This window comes from Scyliorhinus torazame, chromosome 19, assembly GCF_047496885.1.
Source record: "Scyliorhinus torazame isolate Kashiwa2021f chromosome 19, sScyTor2.1, whole genome shotgun sequence".
In the NCBI taxonomy this organism is placed as follows: Eukaryota; Metazoa; Chordata; class Chondrichthyes; order Carcharhiniformes; family Scyliorhinidae; genus Scyliorhinus; species Scyliorhinus torazame.
Genome location: NC_092725.1, coordinates 53,375,773 through 53,401,556, shown reverse-complemented (window position 1 = coordinate 53,401,556; position 25,784 = coordinate 53,375,773). Strand labels below are relative to the sequence as shown.

The window sequence follows — 25,784 nt, the reverse complement described above, 5'->3', positions numbered from 1 at the left end:
ACGGGAATTGAACCGTGCTGCTGGCCTGCCTTGGTCTGCTTTAAAAGCCAGCGATGTAGCCCAGTGTGCTAAACCAGCCCCTGACTCCATCGAGGAGGTCAGGGCCGTAACCAGAAACTGCCAAATCTGCGCGGAGTGCAAACTGCACTTCTACAGGCCAGAGAAAGCGCACCTGGTGAAGGCTTCCCGCCCCTTTGAACGCCTCAGCGTGGATTTCAAAGGGCCCCTTCCCTCCACCGACCGCAACACGTATTTCTTAAACGTGATTGATGAGTACTCCTGGTTCCCTTTCGCCATCCCCTGTCCCGACATGACGGCTGTCACCTCCACAGCATCTTTACCCTGTTCAGTTTCCCCGCCTACATCCATAGCGATAGGGGGTCCTCCTTCATAAGTGACGAGCTGCATCAATTCCTGCTCAGCAAGGGCATTGCCTCCAGCAGGACGACCAGTTACAACCCCCGGGGAAACGGGCAGGTAGAGAGGGAGAACGGGACAGTCTGGAAGGCCGTCCTACTGGCCCTATGGTACAAGAATCTCCCAGTGCCCCGATGGCAGGAGGTCCTCCTGATGCACTTCACTCCATCTGATCACTACTGTGCACTACTACCAACAAAACACCTCATGAATGTCTCCTTGCCTTCCCTAGGAAGTCCTCCTCTGGGACCTCGCTCCCAACATGGCTGGCAGCCCCTGGACCCGTCCTACTCAGCAAACACGTATGGGCCCACAAGTCGGACCCACTGGTCGAGAGGGTACATCTCCTCCATGCTAAACCCCAGTACGCCTATGTGACGCACCCCGACAGCCGACAAGATACGGTCTCCCTCCGGGATCTGGCCCCCGCTGGATCCCCCCCCCAACCATTTTTTCACCGGCGCACACCACTGCAGCCCCCTTCCCAGGAGGATCCATCCTCCCACTGGCCCCATACGGATGGGATGAAGCTGAAGACGGCACGCTCCCAGAGCCACAGATGCCCAAGCCGATGCCAGCATCACCGCCGGGACTTTGACGATCGCAGAGGATGACCAGGGCCCCCGACCGGCTGATAGTTTCATTGTAAAATGAACTTGTAAATAAATGTCTGTAAATATGTGTATTGCATGTAAAGGCACCGAAGGGTACCGTTATAACCTCTACCACTGTAAATGCAAGGCCACCACCCCCGCCGGACTCTTTTTTTTTTAAACAGGGGGTGAATGTGGTAGGCTATATTAGGGGTATTGCGGTACCTAGGTGGGATGTACCTGATACTGTAGTATGAGTGGTAGAACCTGCCTGCTGGTTACGCCCAGCAGACGGAGCATAAGAGTCTGTGTTTCACCCACAGCAGTCATTCTGTACCGGAGCTGCTGGGGTAACTACTTGTTCATTAAAGCCTTCAATTGGACTACAATCTCGCTTCAGTAGTGATTGATCGTGCATCAGTTACCTCCTCAAAGAATTCAATGAAATTTGTGAGGCAAGACTTACCCTTCATGAATCCGTGTTGACTATCCCGGATTAAGCTGCATCTTTCCAAATGGTCATTAATCCTATCCCTCAGGACCTTTTCCATTTAATTTGCCGACCACCAAAGTAAGACTAACCGGCCTATAATTACTAGGGTCATTCCTATTCCCTTTCTTAAACAGAGGAACAACATTCGCCACTCTCCAATCCTCTGGCACTATCCCCGTGGACAGTGAGGACCCAAAGATCAAAGCCAAAGGCGCTGCAATCTTATCCCTTGCCTCCTAAAGAATCCTTGGCTATATCCCATCTGGCCCAGGGGACTTGTCGACCCTCAGGTTTTTCAAAATTTCTAATACATCCTTCCTCAGAACATCTACCTCCTCCAGCCTACCCGCCTGAATCACACTCTCATCCTCAAAAACATGGCCCCTCTCCTTTGTGAACACTGAAGAAAAATATTCATTCAACGCCTCTCCTATTTCTTCTGACTCCATGCACAAGTTCCCACTACTGTCCTTGACTGGCCCTAACCTCACCCTGGTCATTCTTTTATTTCTCACATAAGAGTAAAAAGCCTTGGGTTTTCCTTGATCCGACCCGCCAAGGACTTCTCATGCCCACTCCTAGCTCTCCTAAGCCCTTTTTTTTTAAGCTCATTCCTTGCTACCTTGTAACCCTCAAGCGACCCAACTGAACCTTGTTTTCTCATCCTTACATTTTTTTCTTCTTTTTTCCTCTTGACAAGACACTCAACCTCTTTTGTGAACCATGGTTCCCTCACACGGCCATTTCCTCCCTGCCTGACAGGGACATACCCATAAAGGACACGCATAGAACATAGAAAATACAGCACAGAACAGGCCCTTCGGCCCACGATGTTGTGCCGAACCTTTGTCCTAGATTAATCATAGATTATCATTGAATTTACAGTGCAGAAGGAGGCCATTCGGCCCACTGAGTCTGCGCCGGCTCTTGGAAAGAGCACCCTACCCAAAGTCAACACCTCCACCCAACACTAAGGGCAATTTTGGACACTAAGGGCAATTTATCACGGCCAATCCACCTAACCTGTACATCTTTGGACTGTGGGAGAAACCGGAGCACCCGGAGGAAACCCACGCAGACACGGGGAGGATAAATGATTGGGATTTATTGGTAGTGGAAGGGGTGGAATTAATTCATTGGCTTGATGGGTCTACAGCTTGACTAACTTCCCCAAACCATTTACAACAAAGTGAATCATACCGTTGACACAATGCCTGCAATAATGTCAAAGCCACACAAATGAACCTGATTCATTTGGCAGACTGGTACAAAAGATAAAGTCACATGGAATCAGAGGTAAGGTGGTAAGATGGATATGGAACTGGCTCGTCACAGAAGGCAAGGGGTAGCAGCAGAAGGGTGTTTTTCTGAATGGAAGGTTGTGACTAGTGGTGTTCCACAAGGATCTGTGCTGGGGCCTCTGTTGTTTGTGGTGTACATAAACGATTTGGAGGAAAATGTAGCGAGTCTGATTAGTAAATTCACGGATGACACCAAGGTTGATGGAGTGGCAGATAGTGTTGAGGATTGTCAGAAGATACAGCAGGTCATAGATAAGTTGGAGAGTTGGGCAGAGAAATGGCAAATGGAGTTTAATCCGGACAAATGTGAGGTAATGCATTTTGGTAGGCCTAACATAAAAGGGAAATATACCATAAATGGCAAAACTCTTAGAAATATAGAAAGTCAGAGAGATCTGGGCGTGCAATCCACAGATCTTTGAAGGTGGCAACACAAGTGAACAAGGTGGTCAAGAAAGCATACGGAATGCTTGCCTTCAGTGCATTGGGTATAAAAACTGGCAAGTCCTGCTACAGTTGTATAGAACCTTGGTAAGGCCGCACTTGGAATATTGTGTACAATTCTGGTCGCCACACTGCCAGAAGGATGTGGAGGTTTTGGAGAGGATGCAGAGGAGGTTTACCAGGATGTTGCCAGGTCTGGAGGATGTTAGCTATCTGGAGAGGCTGAATAGGCTCGGTATGTTTTCATTAGAACGACGGAGGTTGAGGGGTGACCTGATAGAGGTCTACAAGATTATGAGGGGCATGGATAGAGTGGATGGGCAGGCACTCTTTCCCAGGATGGAGGGGTCAGTTACCAGGGGCACAGGTTTAAGGTCCGTGGGGCAAAGTTTAGAGGAGACGTGCGAGGCAGTTTTTTTACGCAGAGGGTGGCGAGTGCCTGGAACACTCTGCCAAGGGAGGTTGTGGATGCAGATACATTAACGCCGTGCAAAAGGCATCTTGACAAATGGATAGGCTGGGTATAGAGGGATACGGCACAAGGAAGTCTGAGAGTTTTGGCAAAGGTTGGTACCATAACCGGTACAAGCTTGGAGGGCCGAAGGACCTGTTCCTGTGCTGTATTGTTCTTTATTTCTCAAGTGTACCTGTCTAAGGTTTGGAACTGAATTCTCAGGTGTATGACTTGAGGCTTTACTTGTAGACTACGAGCCCTCTAAGGGGTTTTAAACTCCTTCTCTTTGAGAGGCACTAATCCGTTCCCTGATCTTTTCACCCTCCAACTCAATACATTCTAGGGACATACAAACAGGTGTCTCGGCCTGAACGTCCACCATTCAGGCAACATATGGTAAACTCATCAAGGTTCATTAAATAGAAGAACAAATATAAGTAATTAGCAGCGTAAATTCACCATTCTGGTGAAAGATCATTGACCGGCGTTGGGAAACAGAAGTCAAGACTGTTTCTGGGTTATGAACCAGACCCCGGAGGCAAACAATCACTCGCTGTGATACTCCCTGGGACTCCGCTCAACCGCCCCCTTCCCCCATTTGCCTGGAGCAAGCTCACTATCCAATTTATTGTGACATTCAGACAGATTCTCCAATCAGAGGCCTTGAAATTCCAGCACTGCAAAAATGAAGGCACCCTCACTCTGGCCTTTGCCAACTTAAATTTAAAAAATGACCTTGCAGCCAGGTCCCCCCTTGTGGTTGAGCGGGGTTTATGAAGGGTGGTGGGTATCCACCCTATATAAGCAGCTATGCCTTCTTCTGCACCCAGAGAGACAAGGAGAGCCTCTAGACCTCCCTGGAGCACAAGGCCCCCCAACCTGTTTGTGGGCGTCTGCCTCAAAGGACCTAAATTGCCCCCATCTCCTGGGCAGACACAGTCTCCCGGCAACACAGGAGCCTGAAGGAAGCTGCATGTGATTGAAGTTCATACTTTTATTTCAGTGACTTGGAGGCCAACTGAAAACTCCAATAGGTCTCCTTTAATAGGTCTCAATAGGCTACCTGCTATATGCAGATAGATAGCCCTGCCAGCCCAGCACACACAGACACACAAACCCCCCCCCCCCCCCCCCCCCCCCCCCATCCCCCCACACCCCACTCCCACCTTCATTCAGCAGGGAAGAATGGCTCGGAGTTGAGTTGGATCGGCATGCTAGAGGGTGAAAAATGAAAATGAAATGAAAATCGCTTATTGTCACGAGTAGGCTTCAAATGAAGTTACTGTGAAAAGCCCCTAGTCGCCACATTCCGGCGCCTGTTCGGGGAGGCTGTTACGGGAATGCTGCTGGCCTGCCTTGGTCTGCTTTCAAAGCCAGCGATTTAGCCCTGTGCTAAACAGCCCTAGCTTGGGGCTATATCTCCTGTCTGCCTCTGACCCCTGTCCCAGAGGGATCGGAAAATCCAGCATCCTAATTCTGTTCCTCTCCCCTCTGCCCAGCCTGCCCTGTATTTGCAGCATTTTCTGTTTTTATCCCAGCATCTGTAGTAATTTGCTTTTTGCAAAAGTAAATGCCACCTCGTTAAAGACCACTTACCTTTTGAACCCACCTAATCCCTAGCAAATGTGAGGCAATTATACTTTGTTCTCAACTCTGACCACAGTTTAAAAAGATGATTTAAATGATGCATATCACACTTTTCTCAATGTCTCGAAGTGCTTCACGACCAACGAAGTATTTTCTGAAGTGGAGCCGCAGTTGAAATGTTGGAAACGCAGCGACCAATTTCCACACAGCAAGATCCCACACAGCAAAGGGATAATGAGCAGATAATCTGTTTTGGTGATGGTGGCTGAGGGAGAAATATTGACCAGGACACCCGGGATGATGCTCCTGCTCTTCTTCAAATTGTACCCTGGGACAGTGCGGTGCAGCCTAAGACAGCAGACAGGACCTCAGCTGAACATCTCTTGTGAAAGGCACATTCCCTCAGTACAGCTTTACAGTGCCAGACTAGATTTTTGCACTCCAATCTCTGGAATGGGACCATGAGCTTTCAACCTTCAAATTCTCATGTAAAACTGCTACCAACCGAGCTGAAATGCAACTTGCGGTGGTCCATATAGTTTTGTTTTGTTTATTTTGGGGGGATCTAAGACATTCTGGACATATTCTGGAAAAAGGCCTATAGTGTGTTAGCGTTTATTAACAGGGGGCTTGAGTTTAAGAGCAGCTAGAGGGGTTACCCTGGTGAGACCACATTTGGAGTATTGTGTGCAGTTCTGGTCACCTCATTATAGGAAGGATGTGGAAGCATTGGAAAGGGCGCAAAGGAGATTTACCAGGATGCTGCCTGGTTTGCAGGATAGGTCTTATGAGGAAAGTTTGAGGGAGCTAGGGCTTTTCTCCTTGGAGCGGAGGAGGATGAGAGGCAACTTAATAGAGGTTTATAAGATGATGAGGGGGATAGATAGAGTGGATGTTCAGAGACTATTTCCTCAGGTGGATGTAGCTGTTACAAGGGGGCATAACTACAAGATTCAGGATGGGAGATATAGGAGGGATGTCCGAGGTAGGTTCTTTACCCAGAGAGTGGTTAGGGTGTGGAATGGACTGCCTGCTGTGATAGTGGAGTCGGACACTTTAGGAACTTTCAAGCGGTTATTGGATAGGCACATGGAGCACACCAGAATGACAGGGAGTGGGATTACGTGATCTTGGTTTCGGACAATGCTCGGCACAATATCGAGGGCCGAAGGGCCTGTTCTGTGCTGTACTGTTCTATGTTCTATATAGTAGAAACCTGTAAGAGCCTTGGACATTCTAGCAGCCATAGGGTAGAGGGAAAAAATTACATAGAATCCCTACAGTGCAGAAGGCGGCCATTCAGCCCACCGAGTCCACACCGACCCTCTGAAAGAGCACCCTACCTAGACCCACTCTCCTGCCCGATCCTCGTAACCCCACCTAAGCTGCACATCTCTGGACGCTTGGGGGCAATTTATCATGGTCAATCCACCTAACCTGCACATTTTTGACTATGGGAGGAAACCCATGCAGACACATGGGGGGAATATGCAAACTCCACACACACAGTCACCCAAGGTCAGAATTGAACCTGGGTCCTTGGCACTGTGAGGCAGCAGTGCTAACCACTGTGCCACCCTTTAGATCTATCTTGGCCTTTTCTTCCATGTAGCCCAATCCAAAGGCACAGTTGCTTTCGAAGATACGGTTTTGGACCTCGGAGCCATTCCCAGCCAGTCCGACGAACAACCCATTGGAAACAATGAAACACGTCACATCCAGGCAGGCCGGTGACCAGAGGTAGGAAAGGGCAATACTGTAACTGGTCAGATAAAGGACAAGACGGACAACAAAATGCTTCATACCCTTGTGAGTGACCAGCCACGCCGCATCCGACCATGCAACGGAGGAAGACAAACCAGACGTAGGTGGGTGCAAAGGAGGTCACGCCCGAGTAATAGGAACTCCAGACGGTGACTAGGAGAAGAATCTAGAACAGAAAACAAAGTCAGAAACACGGTTCCAACACTAACACTACCGACATACCAAAAAACGTCATCTTACCCGATGCTGCATACCTAATCCAATAAAATTAAATGGTTCTGGATCGAGGTGTACAAGGTTATCAGGGGCATGGACAGGGTGGATAGGGAGCAGCTGTTTCCCTTAGTTGAAGGATCAGTGAAGGGGTAACACAAGTTCAAGGTGAGGAGCAGGAGGTTTAGGGGGGATTTGAGGAAAAGCATTTTTACTCAGAGGGTGGTGACGATGTGGAACGCACTGCCTGGGAGGGTGGTAGAGGTGGGTTGCCTCACGTCCTTTACAAAGTACCTCGATGAGCACTTGGCACGTCTTAACATTCAAGGCTATGGGCCAAGTGCCAGCAAATGGGATTAGGCAGGTCAGGTGTCTTCCATGCGTCGGTGCAGACTCGATGGGCCAAAGGGCCTCTTCTGCACTGTATTATCCTGTGATTCTGTGATCCTTTATCAAGGACCAAGATTTAATCAGCTGAGGTTCAGCAACTAGTCATCCTGAATCCTACAGTCTACACCGCAGTTAGCTGCAGTTCCCTTAGAATCCATTGACTATTTTACACCCATCTGTGCAGCTAAAGGGACGTCTACCAATCTGTGTCCATTTGACCCCCATCGAGTCCCGATTTCAACTTGTTTAACAAACTATGAAAGGTAAGGGGCGGGATTCTTCGGAAACCGGGGGGGGGGGGGGGGGGGGGGGAGCAACTCAGGGGCGAAGGAGTGGCGTGAACCACTCCGGTGTCAGGCCACCTCGTAGGTGCAGAATCCTCCGCACCTTCAGGGCTAGCCGGCCCCGGAGTGGTTTGCGCTGTGCCGGCGGCATGGAAGGGGCTTGGCGCCATGCCAATCGGCGCCGAAGGGCCTCCGCCGGCCGGCGCGAGTTGGTGCATGCGCGGGAGCACCAGTGTGTGCTGGCGTCATCATAGCGCATGCGCTGGGGGGGGGGGTTCGTCTCCGCACCGGCCATGGCGGACCAGTACACCAGCCCGCGCGGAGGAATAAAGTGCCCCCACGGCACAGGCCCGCCTGCAGATTGGTGGGCTCCAAACGCGGGCCAGGCCACCATGAGGGCACCCGTCGGGGCCAGATCCTCCCACGCCTCCCCAAGGCCGCCCGCGCAGCCAGGCCCCGCCGGTAAGTACCTGTCGTAACATACACCTGCGGGACCGGCCGAAAACGGGCGGCCACTCGGCCCATCGCGGGCCGGAGAATCGCCGGGGGGGGGGGGGGGGGGGTGGCCGCTGTCAACGGCCCCCGACCGGCGCGGCGCGATTCCCGCCCCCGCCAAATCCCCGGCGCCGGGGAATTCGTCAGCCGGCGGGGGCGGAATTCACGCTGCCCCCCGGCGATTCTCTGACCCGGCAGGGGGTCGGAGAATCCCGCCCAAGGACTCAGAAGCAGGGGTACGATTTTGGCCTTTGAGTCTGTTCTGCCATTCAGCAAGGTCATGGTTGATTTTCTACCTCAACTCCACCCTCCCACACCATCACCATGTCCCTCAATACCCAATAATCTATCAACCTCTGTCTTGAACTTGCATTTTGACTGAATTTCCACAGCTCTCTGGGGCAAAGAATTCCAAAGATTCGCAACTCCTTAGGTGAAGGCATATTTCCTCATCTCAGGCCTAAATTGGTCAGCCCCTTATATTGAGACTGTGTTCTACTCACAAGCCAGGAGAAATATTTTCTCAGCTTCTGTCCTGTCAATCCTCTATATCTTCTGATGAGAACAACTCTCATTCTTCAAAAGTCCAGAGAACATGGGTCCATTCTACTCAATCTCTCCTCACACGACAGCCCTTTCATGCCGGGAATCAATATAGTGTAGCATTGTTTCACCCTTTCAAGGCAAATGTATTCCTTTTAGGGTAATGAGACCAAAACTGTGCTCAGTACTACAAGTGCGGCCCCAAAAAAGCCCTGTACCATTGTGGCAGAACTTCCTTAGTCTGAAACTCCAACCGTCTCAATGAAGGCAAACATAAACTTTACTTCTTAAAGTCAGAAAGCCAATAAGCAGGATAGTGAGCTATAGGAAGTCAGTCGGTTCTGCTTTACTTTCAGTTTTCAGACTGAAGTAGAATTGTGAGAAACTTTGCGGTAACGATACTCTCATCTCCCCAATGGTTGCACTTCAACCAATGAAACGAGTCCAGTCAGCCCACAAAATCTTTCTGGGATTTGTTATCCAGTACACAAAGGGATTATAAAATTCAATATTGTACTGGGCATTTGTAAAAATACAAAATCAAAGGCTGCTCATTGCACGAAGTTCGATTCGGATTCCCGTTTGGAGCAGAGTCTCTCTCGCATCCCCCACTGTGTCTAAATCGCCACACTGCTCATCTGGTGTCCGGTACTGGATGAGCAGAAATGTCCTCCAATTGAACCTTGGGGCTTCTGAAGACAGTGGCCGGATTTTCCAGACCCTGTCATGGTGGGACCTGCCGCAGGAGATTTAACGGCCCAGCCAAAAGTCCATTGACTTTCCGCGGGAATGGACAAACCTGGTGTTGGGCGAGACCAGACAATCCCACCCAATGACATTGGTAGGCGCCACAAATTGTGCCCCCTAACTACTCTCTCCCTGACAACAGCCTGAGGTTGTACCAGACAGTTCTCCACCTCAAGTGTCCTACTTATAATATTTATTAGTGTCACAAATAGGCTTGCATTAATACTTCAATGAAGTGGGCAGCAGGGTAGCGCAGTGGTTAGCAGTGCCGCCTCATGGCACTGAGGTCCCAAGTTCGATCCCGGCTCTGGGCCACTGGCCGCAGACACGGGGAGTATGTGCAGACTCCGCACAGACTGTGACCCAAGCCGGGAATTGAACCTGGTGCTGTGAAGCAACAGTGCTAACCACTGTGCTACTTGACCCCGAGATGGGCTTGCAAGCACATCTCAGGGTCGTCATTCCGACCGCCTATTTCTACTTCCATAATATCGCCCATCCCTGTCCCTGGCTCAGCCCATTTCCCGCTGAAATTTTCACTTCTCCCCCCTGGCTGGACTCCTGCAGACCGCTCTCTGTAAACTTGAGTGTCCCCAAAGCTCTGTTGCCCATGTCCTACAAATGCCATTCACCTGTTACCACTGCTTGCCGACCTGACTGGCTATGGGTAAACAATAACTTGAATTAAACTCCTCATCCTTGTTTATAAATCCCTTCATGAATTAGCCCCTCCCTATCGCTGTAGCCTCCTCCAGCCCTTGAACCCTTCCGAGATATCCGAGCTCCTCAAATTCCAGCCTCTTCAACATCTCCATGGGCCAAGCCTTTAGCTGAATAGGCCATAAGCTCTGGAATTCCTTTCCTGAACCTATCCATCTCTCTACCTCACTTTCCTCTTTTAAAACAGGTCTTAAAGCTCTTTAACCAAGGTTTAGTTTCCCTTCTGCATTAGTTCCCCTTCTGTGGCTCAATACCATATTTTGTTTTACTTTGTTTCGGTGAAGCACCTTGGGTCGTTTAATTACATTAAAGATGCTGTACATATACAAGTGCAACTTGTTAAAAATAATTTTTAACTCACTTTCCAACGTCCATATCGATCAGCAAGGTAACCCCAAATCCAACTGCAGGACATAAAACCCAGAAACACCATCTGAAATAATTGCATTAAAAGGCACAAATTGGTCAAAGCTTGGCCTTATTTTCAGTTGGTTATCCTAATTAATATAACTTGTCAAAAAAGTCTTATCCCCCCCCCCCATCCCTGCACTGCTGCCCACCCTCCCCAACTCAGGCCTAATACCTGCACAGTTCGTAATCAGTGATGAAAGGAATAGGTCTGGATCTCAATGGACCTGATTATTAACCATTCCAATAAAAATATTCCACGCAGGGGGATTTGAACAATTCTGCTCGATATGGGGAGAATGACACCAGCTGATATCGGCCTAAGTTTACTTCCATCCATGGCTGTAATATCAGGCCATGGGGACAGGAGCTCAAAGTTAACATCAAAACATAAGTAAGTCTCTAAGATCAAGAAGGTCGATACAGGTGAGGGGGGCCATTCAGCCCGTCATGTCAATTATTCCCCAGAGGATGACAGACACCATCACAGCATTTGAACTGACTCTGGAACACTTAACCAAATAAGTGTCTCGAAAAAATAAAACTAAAGGGGAGGTCTGGGGAAGGGTTTACCGATCAACCCGCCATGTGTTTACTGGCGGCGGAGGGTGCCCACCCGGTGGGGTTTACCGATCCCGCCGTTGTCAACGAGATTTCCCGGGGACTGCACCCCTCGTCGCCTGGAAACCCAAGCGCCGGCGTGGGACCGCAATATCTCGCCGGAGTGAACAGCCGGTAGATCGCTCCCCTAATTTTAGTTGATCAGAGAACCTTACTAGAAAGTTTTTAAATCTGTGATGGCCGTTCGTGATTAAGAATCGGGTGGCAATGAAATCCAATATTTTGAAACATCCTCTGCTCTGCACATTCATGGGGACACATCCTGACTCCATCAGAGAACAATTCCTCCACCTATTCTGCTCGCAAATTGTCAACATATTTTGGTTAGGTGTTGATTGCTGTCTGCTGATGTGTAAAGCATTTTGTCTTGTTAACAACGTCCTTCAAATGATTTATTGTTGCAAAAATCAATAAAGAAAAATGATACAAAAGTGCAAAGAATGTGTAGATCCAGAGAACTGGAAGGTATAAAGAACAGCAAAACAAGACAAATAAAATTGTAAAATCAGAATATAAAATGAGGCAACACGTCGCTGAGGTCCCAGGTTCGATCCCAGCTCTGGGTCATGTGGAGTTTGCACATTCTCCCCATGTTTGCGTGGGTTTCGCCCCCACAACCCAAAGATGTGCAGGGTAGGTGGATTAGCCATGCTAAATTGCCCCTTAATTGGAAAAAATGAATTGGGTACACTAAATTTAAAAAAATGTATATATAAAATGAAATTTATGAAGCGACATATAGATCAACAAAATATTTTTTACATTCCAAGGTCCTTTAAAACCAAATACAGGAGAAGAAATAGTGGGCACAATTTAGCGGCCGCATCGTGCCCAATATGGTGTCTCTTAAGGTTAACGTGCAGGTTCAGTCGGCAGTTAGGAAAGCAAATACAATGTTAGCATTCATGACAAGAGGGCTAGAATACAAGAGCAGGAATGTACTTCTGAGGCTATACAATGCTCTGTTCTGACCCCATTTGGAGTACTGAGAGTAGTTTTGGGCCCCGTATCTGAGGAAAGATGTGCTGGCCTTGGAAAGGGTCCAGAGGAGGTTCACAAGAATGATCCCTGGAATGAAGAGCTTATCATATGAGGAGTGATGATGTGGAGATGCCGGCATTGGGCCGGGGTGAGCACAGTAAGAAGTTTTACAACACCAGGTTAAAGTCCAACAGGTTTGTTTCAAATCACTAGTTTTCAGAGCACTGCTCCTTCCTCAGGTTAATGAAGAGGTTGGTTCCAGAAACATATATATAGACAAAGTCAAAGATGCACAATTTAGCATGCTTTGAATGCGAGCATTTGCAGGTAATTAAGTCTTAATTGTCTTTACAGGACAGTTGGTAGGATTTCACAAACAGGCCAGGTGGTGGGGGATGAATGTAATGCGACATGAATCCAAGGTCCCGGTTGAGGCCGCACTCATGTGTGTGGAACTTGGCTATAAGTTTCTGCTCGGCGATTTTGTGTTGTCGCGCGTCCTGACGGCCGCCTTGGAGAACGCTTACCTGGAGATCAGAGGCTGAATGCCCTTGACTGCTGAAGTGTTCCCAGACTGGAAGGGAACATTCCTGCCTGGCGATTGTCACGCGATGTCCGTTCATCCGTTGTCGCAGCATCTGCATGGTCTCGCCAATGTACCACGCTTTGAGACATCCTTTCTTGCAGCGTATGAGATAGACAACGTTGGCTGAGTCGCACGAGTATGTTCCACGTACCTGGTGGGTGGTGTTCTAACGTGTAATGGTAGTACCCATGTCAATGATCTGGCATGTCTTGCAGAGATTGCCATGGCAGGGTTGTCTGGTGTTGTGGTCGCTGTTCTGAAGGCTGGGTAGTTTGCTGCAAACAATGGTTTGTTTGAGGTTGCGCGGTTGTTTGAAGGCAAGTAGTGGGGGTGTGGGGATGACCCTGGCAAGATGTTCATCTTCATCGATGACATGTTGAAGGCTGTGAAGATGTCGTAGTTTCTCCGCTCCGGGGAAGTACTGGACGACGAAGGGTATTCTGTCGGTTGTGTCTCGCGTTTGTCTTCTGAGGAGGTCGGTGCGTTTTTTGCTGTGGCGTGTTGGAACTGTTGATCGATGAGTCGAGTGCCATATCCCGTTCGTACGAGGGCATCTTTCAGCGTCTGTAGACGTCTGTTACGCTCCTCCTCGTCTGGGCAGATCCTGTGTATACGGAGGGCTTGTCCATAGGGGATGGCTTCTTTAATGTGTTTAGGGTGGAAGCTGGAGAAGTGGAGCATAGTGAGGTTATCCGTGGGCTTGCGGTAAAGCCAAGTGTTGAGGTGACTGTCCTTGATGGAGATGAATGTGTTCAAGAATGCAAACGATTTTGGAGAGTAGTCCATGGTGAGCCTGATGGTGGGATGGAACTTGTTGATTTCATTGTGTAGTCGTTGAGAAGTAGTTGAGGATTCTGGGTCTGTATTCATTGGGATTTGGAAGGATGAGGGGAGATCTTATTGAAGCTTACAGGATACTGTGAGGACGTGGAGAGGATGTTCCCATGAGTAGAAAAAACTAGACCCGAGGGCATAGCCTTAGACTGAAGGGACGATCCTTTAAAACAGAGATGAGGAGTAATTTCTTCAGCCAGAGGGTGGTGAATCTGTGGAACTCTTTGCCTCAGAAGGCTGTGGAGGCCAAATCACTGAGTGTCTTTAAGACAGAGATAAATAGGTTCTTGATTAATAAGGGGATCAGGGGTTATGGGGAGAAGGCAGGAGAATGGGGATGAGTAAAACATCAGCCACGATTGAATGGTGGAGCAGACTCAATGGGCCGAGTGGCCTAATTCTGCTCCTCTGTCTTATGGTATCGGGACAAGGCTGTTACATCTCACATTTCTCCTCAACTCCATTTTAAATAGGAAATCACTTCTTTTAAAACTCCTAGTTCTAGATTCTCACACGAGAGGAAACATCCCCTACACAGCAAACCTGCCAATCCCCTTCGCATCTTATACGTTTCAACAGAGGAAGACAATAACTTAGCGCGCATTCAAAAAACTAATAATGAATCAGGAACTGGAACTCACTAAAGTTAACACAGTCAATAAAACATTATTCAAAATAATAACAATCATAAAGGGTGACCAATCCCCAGGATCAAATTCCTCGGGTTTTAAACAAAACAAGAGAGAACATTTCCATACACTTTCAATTGTTTGAAATTAATTTACAGGGCGTGGGCATCGTTGGCTAGGCCAGCATTTATTGCCCAGCCCTAATTGCCCACCAGAAGATGGTGGACCGAGGTCCCAGGTTCGATCCCGCTTCTGGACGGGGCAGCACGGTAGCATTGTGGATAGCACAATTGCTTCACAGCTCCAGGGGCCCAGGTTCGATTCCGGCTTGGGTCGCTGTCTGTGCGGAGTCTGCACATCCTCCCCGTGTGTGCGTGGGTTGCCTCCGGGTGCTCCGGTTTCCTCCCACAGTCCAAAGATGTGCGGGTTAGGTGGATTAGCCATGATAAATTGCCCTTAGTGTCCAAAATTGCCCTTAGTGTTGGGTGGGGTTACTGGGTTATGGGGATAGGGTGGAGGTGTTGACCTTGGGTAGGGTGCTCTTTCCAAGAGCCGGTACAGTCTCGATGGGCCGAATGGCCTCCTTCTGCACTGTAAATTCTATTTTAATCTATGTTAATTACATGGAGTTTGCACATTCTCTCCGTGTTTGCAAGACCAGCCGTAAGATCCCACCCGTAGTTTCCACGGACTTCCAAAAGCATTTGATAAGATTCCACATTGCTGAACGAAAATAAATTTGGGATATCTTGAGGTTGTGAAAGGTACATGTAAATACAAGGACAAGGACATCTCTTAAATGTGAAAGAAATCATTAACAATAACACTCCAAGTTAGAAATTACTTCATTGGAAAACCAAAGAGAAGGGTTCACAGTGCAAGACACCTAAATAGACGAGTGAGTCGGAAAAGTGGAGCCAAACAACTCCAGGCGTACAGTTTTAAAAGCCTGTAGACATGGAGAAGCTGAAATCCTTCTCATCAAGTAGAACAAGAAGTCAGCACACTGCGTGCTTGCGGAGATTTGGATTGGATATGGCTCTTAACAATCGTCATAAACGTGCTGTAATACAATGCCACTCTTGAATCAAAGAGAGCTAACTGAAGAGGCTACAGCACAGAGACATAATGCCCCAAGTAGGAATGGAAGTGCACAGGAGTAGACTTACTGTGGTAACCATGGCAACTTGCCATTCCTCCAAACGCCATTCACAACGAATGACTGGGGAAATGACTGCCAGCAGCATGATCTCCATGGCTTCAGCCACCTGAAGGAACAACCAGGGAAAGGTTAAAATCAAGATTCAATCATATTCAAAGATTTCAACATATCCTCAAACAATTTCACCTGTTAACCTCCGTTGACCCACTCAGAATTCCATTTCTACACAATTGATTGGAGTGAACAGCAGCTTATTTACTGAAAGCACTCCCACCTCAGAGACCCACAGGGTTCCGTCATTCGACCCATTGAGTCTGCCCCAACCCTCTGAAAGAGCACCCCACCTAACCCACTCCACTGCCCTATTCCCCTAACCTGTGCATCACTGGACAGTAAGGGGCAATTTACTGTGGCCAATCCACCTAACCTGCTCATCTTTGGACTGTGGGAGGAATCAGGAGCACCCGGAGAAAACTCACACCAACAGGGGGAGAACATGCAAATTCCCTACAGACAGTCGCCCAAGGCTGGAATTGAACCCGGGTCCCTGGCACTGTGAAGCAGCAGTGCTAACCACTGTGCCGCCATGCCACACGAAAAATGATGGCAGTCACAGTGGAAAGGATTCCAGTTCTTTTCCAGATAGCCCTGGTGGGTGGAACCCCGAATGGCACTTGGATGATATCCAGTGGGGCAGGGACATTGGAATAAAGTGATTACTGCCACTCAAACAGTCCTTTCCCCTTTGTCAGATGATTGAGTTCAGCTCTCACTCCAGACAGTTTCAGCATGTGGAGACCCTACTGCCAGATCTGAACATTGGGTTGATATGCTTGCATCTGATGGCTCTGGCTGGTCTCCCATTGAGAAGGCAGATGGGCCTCTTTCGCCTTGGTTGCAGCCCACCCAGGAGAAGATAAAGGCTATGAGTAACCAATTCAGCTTCTCATCTGTTCTCCTCCAGAACCTCACCATTGACTATTGACTTTTGGGACAGAATGGCCAGTGTTTACTATCTCTACAATATTCCCCTCAATTATCATGTTTCAAGATCAAAATATTCTCTTGGCTCTGTGGTACTTACCCTCTTCACCCCTTGACGGACATGAGCCGGCTGGCTCTGTGGTCACACTCTCAAATCTGAGTCAGCAGGTGGAGAGTTCAAGCCCCAGTGTAGGATTTTGAGCACATAACCTATGTTGGCATGGAGAGAGTGCCACACTGTTGATGCTGCTACATGGTGTACTCAGGCACACGAGGGGAAACAAATAGCCCAAGATGAACTCATGAGAGGAGCTTGTGTGATGCCTAAACACTGGCAGAACACTACCGAATAGAAAGGCCTGTTTCTGTGATGTGAAAGTCGATCTGACTTCCATGGCTGCTTTCTGCGTCACTCTGGGCAGAACTCAATCCAGGTAACTGGGGTCGTACCCGGAAGGTGGGGAGCCAGCAAGGGCCTGCGTTACCTCCGCTGGGGAAGGCCTGCTGTGTCGAATACCTGTCAGGCACTCAGCTGGCCAGGAGCAGGCCCTCCCCAGGGTTTAGGACCACAGGGGAAGAAATAGAGTTGCCAGCCAGTCAGAGGTCGGTAGCTCTTCATTAGCTGCCAGCACCACTGGGAGCAGTGCCAGCTGCCTACACTGCACCCACCAATGACCTAATATTGTCAAAGGATCACAATGAGTGAGGGTGGGATGGCAGTTGCGGGAAAAGGGGGTCTGAAGAAACGGCCAGCGGGTGGCTCTCACCAGCCCCCAAACCCTCCTGTCCAATGCCAGATCTCTTGATCAGGGCTTTGAATGAGAAGAACTGGGAGCACACAAGCAAATCTAGCAGGGCTTCTCACGTGGCAAGTCCCTTGTCCTCTGCTGGCTGAATGCCAAAGGTGACAGGAAACAAAATGGGGGGGGAAGAGATTATGGTCTGACAGGACCATTAAGAGGGCATTAATTGCCCACATCATAGCCTCAATTAGCTCTGGCTGAAAAGGCCATCCTGCCCAAACTTACACCCCCCCCCTCACCATTCTCAGATGGTCTGGTTTATCAAGGGAACTTAACAAAGAGATTTGTTAAAATGCTAAACCCAATGGCTTTGATTTGGCATGACAGGGTGGAAATTCCTCCTCAATTAATCCTTCCAATTCCACTCGTATGTTTACTGTGATTTTTAAGATTCTGTCTGTTGGAGGGTGAATAAAGACAACATGACTCAGCACTTTTTAAAAGGACCAGGTATTACATTGCACTTGGCTGTACTGACGTGGAATGAACAGGTTTTCTTATGAGGATAGCTTAGACAGACTGGGTTTGTTTCCACTTGAGTTTAGAAGAGTGAGGGGTGATTTGATTGAGGTTTGTATGATCCTGAACAGTCTTGACAAGGTGGATGTGGAAAGGATGTTTCCTCTTGTGGGTGAGTCCAGAATCCAGGGGCACTGTTCTAAAATCGAGGTGAGGAGAATTGTTTTCTCTCAGAGGGTTGGAACTTTGGAACTCTCTGCCTCAGAAGACTGTGGAGTCGGGGTGATTGACTATTTTCAAGGCAGAGACAGATAAATTCTTGTTGGGCAAGGGAATCAAATGTTATGGGGGTAGATGGGGAACACGACGGTTCGGCCATGATTTTACTGAATGGTGGAGCTGGCTCGAGGGGCTGAATGGCCTACTGCATGCTCCTATTTCATACCTTCGGATGTTCGTATCTGGATGCACAGCACCTCATTTTTGATTCAAAGCTTTGCATCTTCTGGACTCAGCACTGAGTTCAACAATTTCAGGCCATGATCTCTGCCCCCATTTTGTTTCCTTTTCTTCTGCGGGTTTTGGTTTTCTTCTCGTCTTCCCCCCAGCCTTTGCTTTCAGACGGCAGCTATGAATTATCCCGCCATTCACACCTCTTCCGCACACATCTTCTGCTCCTTTGCTTGATCCATTATCACTGCCTTTGGCTCTGCGCCACCAACTCTCCAATCCTCCACTCTTGTCACCGCTCACCATCTCTTCTGTTCTTTTTCCACCCTCCCCCATTTCGCCTGCTTAAAACCTATCGACAATTCTAACTTTTCCCAGTCCTGGTGAAAGGGCCATCAACCTGAAACCGGGAAGGGGGGGGGGGGAATTTTGACCCCATGTTAGCCGCCAATGAGAACAGCGACAGGGAGAGAAAATTTGGCAAGATCCATTTTCCCCTCCGTTGGCGGTGGCATAATAAGAAAAGTGCAGGGAAGGTTGGGAACCTCATTTTAATACATTATAATATCATTAGTGAGCCCTCCAGCCGAGACTTACCCTCTCAACGAAAATGCATAGTTCGCCAGTGTGACAACCCTCCACAGCCCTCTCAGGATCTGGGATATCCACCAGATATCAAAGCATCCTGCTTTGTAAGCGCCTTTCCACTCCATGAGGAGTAGGGAAGTTGAATGCAATCAACGGACCTGCATTCTATGCAAACTGGAACCTGCCGACCTCACCTCTGAAGGGGATATCGGAGGTGAGTACTCAGGTCGTCATCACCCTCCAAGGTGCCAGTCGCAGAGGGGCAGTGGAGAGGACACGGACTGGGCGGGGGGCGGGTTCAGTATTTTCATCTCGGGAGGTGGTGTCGCTCACAGGCAGCCCTTCAGGTCTGAGAGCATCTCGGGTTAAAGGGGTCTGGCGGCTGGTTTGCAGGCAGTGCTTTCCGTGTCCTCCTTGCAGGGAGTGTGGCCATATAACCACGGAGGCCCTTCCAGAGTGGCAGCTGGGAGCAGGTGAATCCATAGGGTCAGCACTGGGGGTGACTGTGAGGTTCTTAGTTGGGGTCCCATGGGGAGGCCAGGCTGCCTGGACAGAGTGGGGGACTCTGACAAGGGGAGTTTTCCAGCCTCATGACAGCTGAAGACCCTCACACAGGGAGGGAGGATGAGCTCAATGAGTATGAATCCCCACACTCAGGCAGCACTGCGAAGCCAGAGGGCGTGAGGTGTATGGAAGTTGGTTATGGAGGCCAGGCTGTCAGGAATTAGTGCCTGGGTGGCTGGCTGTTCAAACTGGAATGCTTATTTAATCTGCAGCCCATGAAAGCTGGGGAATGAGGGTGCCCTCCAAGGATGAAGTTAACATGCTAATTGCCATCTTCACACACATCAGGTGTGCCTCAGCTGCCACAAGGGGAAGTCAGTTGCCTAATCAGCTCCCTGACCCTGCCTTGACAAGTCAGTTGTGCCAATTTAGTCAGCATTGCAATGCATGAGTGTGCCACTGATTGACACCCAATTTTTAACCCTTTGGAACCCAAGCCTAAAAACATTAAACTCCAAGGCTCACACTCACATCTACATAACAGAGAGGTGCCATAGATGTGACCGCCAATGCAAGGTGTTATGGTGAAGTCTCTCATCACCATCACAAAGAAGGTCATTCATCTTCCTCCAGCACTGTAGCCTCGCCCTCTTATGGAGGGCAAGCTGGCACTCACTATCATGGTCATTTTCTCCCGGGCAGAGGTGGTGACCTTGCCTCATGGATGTCTGTGCGATCGTGGGAAGAGGGTGTCAACGCCTCTGCGCCACACCATCCCAGAGTTTGGTGAGGGCTCCCTCCGCGAAGCATGGTGGTGTCTTCCTGGCAGCCATTCCCCCAACGTGACTTGGAACAAGTGCTGGGGAGGTGTTTAAATCCCACTGATTTCAGAGATTCGGGTTTCCTGGGACGAGAGTATCAGAAGACAGCCGCCGCAGGCGTGAAGCACGGGGGGGAAAGAAAACTTTGTTAAAGAGGCTCAAAATTCGGTGAGGGTTCCCGACGTCGCTGCTGGTGGGATTCTCACCGGAACCGTCACTTTGGAAAAAATATGGCAAGGCTCCATCTGTTAACTCTGTTTTTCTCTCCACAGATGCTGCCAGGCCTACTGAGTATATCCAACAATTTTTGTTTTAATTCAGTTGCTCTACCTGTCGCTGCCCTGTATTATTCACTTGTTGAAAGCAATGGCAAAACAGTATATACTCCAGAGGTCACTACAATATCTATTCTACCAATACTCACGCTGGTACTACCCATGATGGTGAGGAGTAAAATATGGAATCGCCCAAATCCAATAGTTTCCACGGCTTCTTCAACGGTGTACGATTTTTTGGGGGCTGAAAAACAAAACGAGTCACTGACTGAATTTGAAATGGAACATTATTCTGTCATTACAGCTTCACCCCGGCTGAGGGATGGTTGCATAGTTATTGGTTCCTATATTTGGGTTGGCACACTGAGCCTTGAACTGACATCTTTGTATCCTCATTGGCTACAGGTGAGATCCCAGAGGACTGGAGTATAGCTAATGTGGTACCGCTGTTTAAGAAAGGTAGCAGGGATAATTCAGGAAACTATAGGCCGGTGAGCCTCACGTCGGTAGTAGGTAAATTATTGGAGCGAATTCTCAGGGACAGGATTTATACCCATTTGGGAACAAATGGATTCATTAGCGATAGACAGCATGGTTTTGTGAAGGGGAGGTCGTGCCTCACTAACTTGATTGAGTTTTTTGAGGAGGTGATAAAGATGATTGATGAGGGGAGGGCGGTGGATGTTCTTTACCAAGGTGCCTCATGGTAGACTGGTACAAAAGGTGAAATCACACGGGATCAGAGGCGAGGTGGTAAGATTGATACAGAAGAGGTTCGGTCACAGATGGCAAAGGGTAGCAGTAGAAGGGTGTTTATCTGAATGGAAAGTTGTGACTAATGGGGTTCCACAACCTTCAGTGCTGGGGCCTCTGTTGTTTGTAGTATACATAAACGATTTGGAAGTAACGTTCATGGATAACATCAAGGTTGGTGGCGTGGCAGATAGTGTTGAGGAATGTCAGAGGATATAGCAGGACATAAATAAGTTGGAGACTTGGGCAGAGGAATAGCAAATGGAGCTTAATCCGTACAAAAGTCAGAGAGATCTGGACGTACAGGTCCACAGATCTTTGAAAATGGCAACACAAGTGGACAAGGTAGTCAAGAAAGCACATGGAATGCTTGCCTTCATTGGACGGGGCATCGAGTATAAAAACTGGCAAATCATGCTACAGTTGTAAAGAATCTTGTTAAGGCCGCACTTGGAATATTGCGCACAATTCTGGTCATCACACTACCGGAAGGTGATGGAGGCTTTGGAGAGGGTGCAGAGGAGATTTACCAGGATGTTGCCTGGTATGGAGGGTATTAGCTCTGCGAAGAGGGTGAATAGACTCAGACTGTTTTCAGTAGAACGATGGAGATTGAGGGGCGACCTGATAGAGGTCTATAAGATTACGGGAGGCATGGATGGGCAGGCACTCTTTCCCAGGGTGGAGAAGTCAGTCATTAGTGGGCATAGGTTTAAGGTCCATGGGGCAAAGTTTATGGAAGGCATGGATGGGCAGGCACTCTTTCCTAGGGTGGAGAGGTCAGTCACTAGGGGCATAGATTTAAGGTCCATGGGGCAAAGTTTAGAGGAGACTTGCGAGGCAAGTTTTTTATGCAGAGGGTGGTGAGTGCCTGGAACACGTTGCCAGGGGAGGTTGTGGAAGTAGATACATTAACTCCGTTCAAAAGGCATCTTGACAAATACATGGATAGGATGGGCATATGGGAATACGGCACTAGGAAGCTTTGGCCAAGGGTGATATCATGACCGGTACAGACTTGGAGGGCCGAAGGGCCTGTTCCTGTGCTGTATTGTTCTCTTTGTTCTTTGAGCTTTCATTGGGTTAAATTCAGCCTAGTTTGAATTAGTTTGTGTCTTCACTAATGTTGGATGTGACTGGTATGTCTTTATCACATGTGTGTTAGGTTAAGCTGAGCAAAGGATTTGAGGGTGGGTTTCTCCGATCTACCAGTTGCCTTTTCCTGGGCAGGGTTTTTGTTCTGTTGCTTTTTATGTATCACCTATATCGTGTGAGAGCACCTTTAAGAAATGGGTGTTTATCAGTGATGTCAGAGTATGGGTGGAGCTGGACTGTCTATGTCAGCTTTTTTCTTCCGTTTTAGGCTGTTTGCTGCAGGGTATGTTTTAGTTTTGTTTTCAGAGCTGGATAGCTGCAGTCACAGTCAGAAGGTGTATTAGTCTCTCTTTCTCTGTAATCTAAAGACTGTAAATCGATCCTTTGGTGATTTAAAACTAATAACTGATCTCAATAGTGAATTTAAACCTGATCTTTGTGTTTTAAAGGTTTTTTTAAAAAAGTCTTATGGATGTTAAAAGGACAGCTTAAGGATTGCTTAATGTTGTATTCTTTTGGGGTTATATTTGAATTGATGGTTGCTAAGATGTTCACTGTATGTTTTAAAAAGGTGAACTTGAGTTCATAGAATAAACATTGTTTTGCTTAAAAAAATACTTTGCGATTTCTGCTGTACCACTGCTGTAGAGTGGGCCATGTGCTCCCCATACCACAATCTATTAAAAGTTGTGGGTCAGGTGAACTCCATGATACACTTTGGGGTTCCCTAAACCCTGGCCGATAACACCTGCTGTGGTAATGTGAGTTTGGTTGTAAAATCTATTGTTAAGTTGGAATATCTTTAATAAAAATATTTTAGAAAACAAAATCTCTGGTTCTTGACAATGATCCTGAATCTGTGTTTGCCAGTTAATCACCCTAAATCAGCTGAAACATTTTCTCCCTCTCTACTCGACTAAAATCCCTCATATTGACATAGGACGGTGTTTCTACGCCCATTGAGAATATCTGTTTCCTCACACTGTAGCGACTATGTGCCCAAGGTGGCCTTCAAACTTGGCTTTACTTTGAGACGATTAATTCAACACACCCGGACTCAGACAGACGGGACTGCACGATTACAGGATATAGCAAACTACCTTCGTTATTTTACTGTACAAAAAATAATAAACAGCTAAATGTGCCTGATGGGCAAAATGGTGGCGCAGTGGTTAGCACTGCTGCCTCACAGCACTGAGGACCCATTTTCGATCCCGACCCTGGGTCACTGTCCATGTGGAATTTGCACATTCTCCCTGTGTCTGCGTGGGTCTCACCTCCCCAACGCAAAGATGTGCTGGGTAGGTGGATTGGCCACACTAAATTCCCCCTTAATTGGAAAAAAATAACTGGGTACTCTAAATTTTCTTTTTTAAATGTGCCTGACCGCATTCGTACCATCGAAAGCTGTGTCATATGGCATTTTCCGGACATTTTATAGATGTTGACTGCCAGCCACATTTGCAGGGTTTACAATTTTATTTAACCGACAGAACTAATAAGTTAAAGCAATAGAAGTGATTCTTGCACATAAAGTGGAGGCAGAGCAGAGAAGGCAGAGGGGGGACCTGATTGAAGTGTACAAAATTATGAGGGACATAGATTGGGTAGGTAGAAAATAACTTTTCCCCTTAAGGGTCAATAATCAGGGGGCATTGATTTACGATAAGGGGCTGGAACTTTAGAGGGGATTCTCCTACTGGCTGAGGTTATTCTCAACCTTGCCGCTCGCCTGAGGTGTGGTGATCCTCAGGTGAAATCACTGCCAGTTCATAAGTTCATAGGATATAGGAGCAGAATTAAGCCATTTGGCCCATCGAGTCTGCTCCGCCACTCGATCATGGCTGATCGCATCCTGGCCTAAACTCCAGCGTCCTGCCCGTTCTCCATAACCCTTCAACCCATTACCAATTAAAAACCTGTCTAACTCCTCCTTCAATTTACTCACTGTCCCTGTATCCACCGCGCTCTGGGGAAGCAGCCTATGGTCCTCGGGGCCTATGAGGACTTCCATTATTGTCTACATTACAATGGTGGCTACACTTCAACAAGTACTTCATCGACTGGAAAGCCCTTTGAGACATCTGGTGGTCACAGAAAGAATTATATAAATGCATGACTGTTTTATCACAGATAAATCCCAATTAATATTGCTTTTTGCGGAGCAATGAAAATATTACAATTGGCAACGCCCTCTCCAGAGGGCTTTTCTCTCACACAGCCCATCGTTCTGCAGTTAAATGCAGATGTCCGTGGCTCAGAGTCCGATTAACTCGCACACACACACATATGCAAACGGTCAACTTTACCTCTTCTAAACTCCTGCCCACTTCCAACCCACTCCGAATTAAACCCCCATAATCTCTCACATGCCCGTGTGAGCGGCAAAGAAAATCAACTGAGTAAACGGAGGAGGAATTCATCTGAGATTTGCTTCCCACCCGTCTTTTGTTTAAAAATTTGTTCTTGGGACGTGGGCGTCGCTGGCTGGGCCAGCATTTGTTGCCCATCCCTAATTGCCCTTGAACTGAGTGGCTCGCTAGGCCATTTCAGAGGGGGGCAGTGAAGAGTCAACCACATTGCTTTGTGGGTCTGGAGTCACATGTAGGCCAGACCGGGTAAGGACGGCAGATTTCCCTTCCAGAAGGACATTAGTGAACCAGGTGGGTTTTTACGACAATCTGGCTATAATCGTGGTCATCATTAGATTTTTTTAAAAATTACTTCAAATTTCACCATTTGTCACGGTGGGATTCGAACCCGGGGCCTCAGAGCATTACCCTGGGTCACTGGATTACCAGTCGAGTGACAATACCACTACACCATCGCCTCCCTCTGCAGCTAAACCAACAAGGAAAACGGTTTTTCAAAAATCTTTCTCAATTGTGTCTGGCTCTCAAACTGCCCCAGGAATTAAACATACGTGTAAACATACTTGATGACCCAATATGGATCAAGCTGAAGATTGAATACCTGCCCATGATCAAGTTGAACTGTGCCAACAGTTTGGTACAGTAAGAAGTCTTACAACACCAGGCGAAAGTCCAACAGGTTTGTTTCAAATCACTAGCTTTCGGAGCACTGCTCCTTCCTCAGGTGAATGAAGAGGTAGGTTCCAGAAACATATATATAGACAATGTCAAAGATGCAAGACGATGCTTTGAATGTGAGCGTTTGCAGGTAATTAAGTCTTTACAGATCCAGAGAGAGGGGTAATCCCAGATTAAAGAGGTGTGAATTGTCTCAAGCCAGGACAGATGGTGGGGGGTGAATGTAAATCGACATGAATCCAAGGTCCCGGTTGAGGCCGTACTCATGTGTGCAGAACTTGGCTGTAAGTTGGGGGCAGCACGGTAGCATAGTGGTTAGCACAGTTGCTTCACAGC

The 25,784-nt window shown here is 48.1% G+C and overlaps 1 protein-coding gene across 3 annotated transcripts in view; it reads right to left on the bottom strand.

Annotated features, from left to right (window-relative positions):
• Positions 1-25,784, bottom strand: part of svopl (SVOP-like) — a 180,152-nt gene that overhangs the window by 72,760 nt on the left and 81,608 nt on the right. For all 3 annotated transcript variants that reach the window (XM_072484285.1, XM_072484286.1, XM_072484284.1), the window contains 4 exons: positions 20,700-20,794; positions 15,674-15,772; positions 10,807-10,878; positions 7,095-7,219 (listed from right to left, as the gene is read on the bottom strand). In XM_072484285.1, coding sequence (XP_072340386.1) covers positions 7,095-7,219; positions 10,807-10,878; positions 15,674-15,772; positions 20,700-20,794 — 391 coding nt within the window. The remainder of the gene's footprint in view (positions 1-7,094; positions 7,220-10,806; positions 10,879-15,673; positions 15,773-20,699; positions 20,795-25,784) is intronic.